Genomic DNA, 6,453 nt, shown 5'->3' on the forward strand with positions numbered 1-6,453 from the left:
CTCTACTCTTCTACCCACTTTACCGCTCCCCATCCCTGCTTAATAAACCTCTCACGTGGAATCACCTTGGCGTGGTCTGCTGTTTGGTTTATCCGCTCAAATCATATATATTAATATTGCTTAATAATGCTAATTCATAAAAACGCCTATCCTGTGCAGAACTTCAAGTCTTACTCCTTAGAAGACACAGGCACAAGACTAGGAGTCTGTTTCCCAATCCTTCAGTGGGATCTTTCTAGTTAAAAATTATTTATTTAGTGGTGTTAGGGATTTAACCTAAGGCTTCATGAAGGCAAGGCAAGCACGCTACTAGCTGAGCTACACCTCCAACCCCAATATCAGATTTTTAAATTTAATTATGAGTGTATCTCTGTGTGTGTGTGTGTGTGTGTGCGCGCGCGCGCGCATACATGGGCCGTGCAGTGCCATAGAGATCAGAAAAGACCTGCAGATCTCCCTGGAGTTGAGTTTGAGGCAGTTCCGAACCTCCTGGCTCGGTTCTGAAAATCAAACCCAGGTCGTCTGCAGGAGCAGTACACATTCTTAACCAACACACACTCTTCAGCGCTGAGCCAGCACCCTCCCAGGCCCGCCTATCGTGTTCGTAATACAGCGAAGAACAAAGATTATTGTTCCGTGTGTCCCCCTGTCCCCTGCCCCGCATAATGAACAGGGGAGGCCAGGCTGGTTGCAGCCTCGGGTCTGGTTTCCCTCTAATGCCTAATGCCCAGGCCTCCCAAGTCCGGCCTGGGTCCAGGGCGGAGTCGGAGGAGTTTAACGCAGAAGCCATTTAAATGTCCCTCCGTGGACTTGGCTCGGCGGTCAAGGCGGGAGCCGTACCACCGAGACGGGAGCCTAGAGCGGTCGTCCCCGCCCCCATTTCCCTCCACTCCGCCCCGCCGCCTCTATCCCGGAAGTTGCTGCAGGGCGCTCGTAAGCGAGCAGCTCGTCTAGGCGACCTGGAGCGGCCGCGCTTGCGGAGCCGTCACCATGCCCGTGAGTTTTTGACTTTGGGCCCGGGCTTGCTTTCCTGTAGGCTTTCTGTTAGTCTGGCGCCTCGGCAGGAGGCTAAGCCCGCGGCGTCTCTTGCTCCTAACCGCCGCTCGCGGCGCGGGCCGGGGCGTGGCGTGGCGGGCTTGTTGAGACTTGCCCGGGCGACGCGACGCGGAGTGGCGCGGCGTGGCGGGCCCTGCCCGGGCTCGCGTGAGTGGCCAGCCCGCGGGGGTGGGGGACAGCTCCCAGCCCACCAGGGTCTTCAGGGTCACTAACGGTCCTCGCAGCTGCTGACACGTTCATTCCACCCCGGGCGAGCATGTCGCAGCCCTGTGCCGGCCATTGGATGTGGCGCCCCGGGGCTGAGGTCATCCCGGCCTTGTTCTGATCTGCTGCGCTGCAGGTTCGGGGAGGCCCGAGCCAGACGCTGGTTCGGTTCTTAGCTTTGATGGCTACCCAGCCGAACGACAAAGGGGGTTCTCTTTCCCATATGTTGCCCGAGCTCCGGCACAAGCACTGGCAACGGACTGGTGAAAGTGGTCCTATTTTGAAAAGTTAACGTCTTAAGTTCCCCCTCTGCGGAGTGTGCCTGTTGCTCCTGCTTTGCGTTCCTCGTGTCTGCCACCCGTGTACTGTGACTCCAGCAGTAACAATATGCTTCTTCCTCAGCTGGCTAGAGATCTATTACACCCTTCTTTGGAAGAGGAGAAGAAAAAACATAAGAAGAAACGGCTGGTTCAGAGCCCAAATTCTTACTTCATGGATGTGAAATGTCCAGGTAAAATTTCATATTTTCCTGTCCTAAAGGACGTTTCAGAAAAGATCCACACTTGAATAAGTCAGGATCCACTGTTGACTAGAAATGACATCACAGAATTGTCACAAGGGTCATTTTAAAGAAACATATTCAAACCTTTGTAGAAACATATGGAAGCCAGGTAAAGATACGTTGACTTAAGTCTTTACACTGATCATTAAGATGGTGAATTTTCTTTTTCACAATGCAATAAAAGTATGTTGATTTTTCATTCTCAAACTGCTGTCTGATGTGTTTGCTATTAACCATATGTGGCTGTTTAGTACTTAAAATGTGGAAATGGAAACAGAATTTAACACTAGACTCTGAAGATATAACTTGAAACAGATGACATGTGTGTTGCATGCTGAAATGTTTATGGTTCTGGAATACTAAATTTTAATGTTTCACCTTAAAAAAAACTTAAGTGGCTTCTAGAATAATTGTTTACAGAATTTACAGGAAATTCTGTTAAAATTAAGTTCTGTTAAAACATCACTTAATATATAAATGACATATACTTTACATGTTATCAAGAATGTGTTTTCATCTGCTTTTCACGTTTTTAATGTATGGTTCGCCTTCCCTTTCCAGGTTGCTACAAGATTACTACAGTTTTCAGCCATGCCCAGACAGTGGTTCTTTGTGTGGGTTGTTCTACTGTGCTGTGCCAGCCCACAGGAGGAAAAGCCAGGCTCACAGAAGGTATGGCTTTTTTGTTTGTTTTGTTTTGTTTTGTTTTGTTTTGTTTTTCCAGACAGGGTTTCTCTGTGTAGCCCTGGCTGGCCTCAAACTCAGAAATCCACCTGCCTCTGCCTCCCAAGTGCCCGGCTGGCATGGCATTTTTAAACCTGGTAATGGGATTTTAAACGTTTTTAAAGAGTCCCCAGTTCGGGGCTAGGGAGATGGCTCCAAAGTTAAGAGTACTGGCTTCTCTTTGAAAGGACTTGAGTTCAATTCCCTGTACCCACAGCTCACAACTGTCTTTAATTCTTGTTCCAGGGATTCGGCACCCTCACATAGACATACATGGCATACACATGAAATAAAAATAAATTTAAAAACAATAAAATTTTTAAAAATATGATTAAAAAGAATCCTCAGTTCAAGTGGCTAACTTTATACTTATGATACTGTCATTATTTTTCTAACTTTAGAATACTTAAAATCTTACAGATTTATTCACCTGCATGCTTAACTTATAATAAAGTAAAAATAAGTCAGAATGAAAGCAATTATAACTGCCTACACAACAACACAGGTTTTTTTTAACCATGAGATTTTTTTTTTAAATATTTTGTTTCATATGTATTTGGTGCATAAAAGGTTTTTTAAATCGTTGCCAGTTAAGGATCAAATACCTCAGTTATATCAATTAAAATGCCCTATATTTTATTTTATGGATAACTATAAAAATATTTAACGCTTAATTTAAAAATCAAATTAACATTCTTAATTTAAAAATATAATTAGCATTCTGATTTCATTTAATACAAAAAATAATTGTGTATATAGTTTTTTATAATAAATTCATATTTATAACTCCATAGTACTGGGAATTTGCTAATCTTTTAGAGAACTGTGAATTCCATGTTTTCACTGGAAGAGTTACAAGTGAATTAGCAGTAAATCCAAGATCAATTTGGTATGTCTAGGTAAGATCAGAGTCCAAAGTCACATAAGACGTGTAAGAGTTGAGGGTGTGGCTGAGCGTTGGTGGTGCATGCCTTTAATCCCAGCACTCGGGAGGCAGAGGCAGGCAGATTTCTGAGTTCGAGGCCAGCCTGGTCTACAGAGTGAGTTCCAGGACAGCTAGGGCTACACAGAGAAACCCTGTCTCGGGAAAAAAAAAAAAAAGTTGAGGGTGTGGTGACACAGGCCTTTAATCCTGTTGTTCAAGGTAGAGAGAGGCAGGTAGATCTGAATTCAAAGCCAGCCTGGTCTATATAGTGAATTTCAGGACAGCCAGGGCTACACAGAGAACTTATTTCCATGCCATGCCATTAGAAGCTTGTATGTACATGCTAGCAAATAAAGTCTCCATAGCAGAGTTCTAACATCTGAGAACTCTAGTCAAAGTTACTTTTTTGGGAGACTGAAGAAGAAAGGGACTGAGGAATTGGGGAATAAGAATCTTCAAAACAGTTTGAATTTGGTTTGTGGTCTTACATAAATTCCATGGTATAATTTGAAAACAAGTAATCATTGTGTTTATGTCAGGATAAACCCATACAACAGTTATTATAGCAAATTTATATTAGTCATAATAATATTTTGAAACTCGTTTTCTATTTAAAATCTAACATTCCTACATGTAAAACTTTTTTTCTATTTAAAAAGTACTTTTTGCCACTAAAATCACACCAAAGATAGAGTAAGATGTTTAATACACTCTTCTGATTCCTTTGCAGGCTGTTCATTTAGAAGAAAGCAACACTAATGAGCTATACAAGTTCCTGAATTTGTGTTTTTCACAGAAAGCCTTATCAACTTCAGTTACTTTACCAAGACAATGTAATTACTGTTTGATTTTATAAAGTCTACAACAATGATCTCCTATTTTGGTGTCAGTTTTTCAATAAAGTTTTAATTATGGACAAGTTCGTCCCTCTGCTTCTCTCTCTCTCTCTCTCTCTCTCTCTCTCTCTCTCTCACTCTCTCTCGCTCTCTCTCTCTCTCAGAATTATTTATTTTATGTATGTGAGTACACTGAAGCTGTCTTTAGACACACACGAAAAGGGCATCAGATCCTATTACAGATGGTTGTTAACCTCCATGTGGTTGCTGGGGAATTGAACTCAGGACCTCTGGAAGAGCAGTCAGTGGTGCTCTTAACCACTGAGCCATCTCTCCAGCCCCCCCTCCTTTTTTTTCTTTTTTAAAGCACACGTGGGATATACATTTAGTTGTACTGTGAATGTGATCTAAGTTAAAACATTTAAAAGTGTATTTTGACTAGTTCGAGCCCCATTTCAAGAGTGCACACATCCTAAGTATTTGACTTTGAGATCATTCTGATTGCATTGAGTGTACTTAAATGTACTTTAGGATATTACAGCTCAGTTTTCACATGCGCAGGCAGAGTTCTCTCAACCCGTGATGTTCCTGTTCTGATCCATTCTTAAATGTTCTTTGACTTGTTTCACAATGGCAAATGCTCTGAATTTACATCTTACATCTGGCTCATTTTCTATATTCAAACCTGTTTTCTTGTGTACCAAAACCTTATTAGAAAGAAAAGAATTAGGGCCAGGGCTGTTTCTTAGTGGAGAGCACTTGCCCAGTACACAGGAGGCCCTAGTTCAAACCCCAGTACTTCCAGAAAGGGAAAAAAAAAAGCCCTGAAGAGCCGGGCGATGATGGCACACCTTTAATCCCAGCACTTGGGAGGCAGAGGCAGGCAGATTTCTGAGTTTGAGGCCAGCCTGGTCTACAGAGTGAGTTCCAGGACAGCCAAAGCTATACAGAGAAACCCTGTCTCAAAAAAACCAAAAACCAAAAAAAAAAAAAAAAGAACCCTGAAGATTTGGTTTGAAGGCCAAGTCTACTTTCAGATACTTCTTAGCGGTGTATGTCTGGTCCTGATTAGTCTAGCAACAGAAGTGAGCTGCCACTGCTGTGCAGACCCAGAGCTCAGAAGACTCCAGTCCTGTCTGGTTTTGTGAATATAATGAGAATATAGGAGAGTGGTTTTATAGTGTCACCTTTGGTTTTCAGTTTGTATTTTGAGTAATACACTGTTCTTGGCTTGTAGTCAAATTTTGTGGGTTTTGTTTTTAGACAGGATTTCTCTGTAACATCGTTTCTATCTTAGAACTCACTTTATAGACCAGGCTGGTCTAAAACTCAACAGAGATCCACCTGCCTCTGCCTTCCTAGTGCCACCATGCTTCACAGTCAAATTTTCTTTCTTTTTTTTTTTTTTTTTTCCTCAAGATTGTTTCTCTGTATCGCCCTGGCTGTCCTGGAACTCACTCTGGAGACCAGGCTGGCCTCGAACTCAGAAATCCACCTGCCTCTGCCTCCTGAGTGCTGGGATTATATACCACGCCCGGCACAGTCAAATTTTCTAATGAAACTATGATTATTTTTGTAGCTGTATTAGACCAGGCCCTTGCACATTTTAGGCATGTTAGCTCTATCACTGAGCTGTATTTCCAGGCTATTTGTTTTCAAGACAAGGTTTCTCTGTGCAGCCCTGGCTATCCTAGAACTCACTCTAGACCAGGCAGGCCTTCAACTCAAGAGATCTGCCTCTCTCTGCTTCTCAGTGCTGGGATTAAAAACATATGCCACCACCACCCAGCCCAGGCCCATTTTATATTTTCATGTGACTTACTTATTTTTGTATCCCACAAAGTATGATATTTTGGGGACTGGCAAATCACACACACACATTTTAGATAGATAGATAGATAGATAGATAGATAGATAGATAGATAGATAGATAGATAGATAGACATATACATATATAGATATACACACTGAGAATATATATGTTTATAGTGTAAGAAGACAGGATAAAGCTGGGCGTGGTGGCGCACGCCTTTAATCCCAGCACTTGGGAGGCAGAGTCAGGCAAATTTCTGAGTTCGAGGCCAGCCTGGTCTACAGAGTGAGTTCCAGGACAACCAGGGCTACACAGAGAAACCCTGTCTCGGGGG

The 6,453-nt window shown here is 42.9% G+C and overlaps 1 protein-coding gene across 1 annotated transcript; it reads left to right on the top strand.

Annotated features, from left to right (window-relative positions):
- Positions 1-901: 901 nt before the first annotated feature.
- On the top strand, positions 902-4,393 carry Rps27l (ribosomal protein S27 like). The gene is made up of 4 exons (XM_021207007.2): positions 902-996; positions 1,663-1,771; positions 2,384-2,494; positions 4,201-4,393. Exons 1-4 carry the CDS (start codon positions 991-993, stop codon positions 4,227-4,229), a joined length of 255 nt encoding a protein of 84 aa, XP_021062666.1. The 5' UTR covers positions 902-990; the 3' UTR covers positions 4,230-4,393.
- The last annotated feature ends 2,060 nt before the right edge of the window (positions 4,394-6,453 follow it).

The sequence above is a fragment of the Mus pahari genome, chromosome 10, assembly GCF_900095145.1.
Source record: "Mus pahari chromosome 10, PAHARI_EIJ_v1.1, whole genome shotgun sequence".
Taxonomy (NCBI): domain Eukaryota; kingdom Metazoa; phylum Chordata; class Mammalia; order Rodentia; family Muridae; genus Mus; species Mus pahari.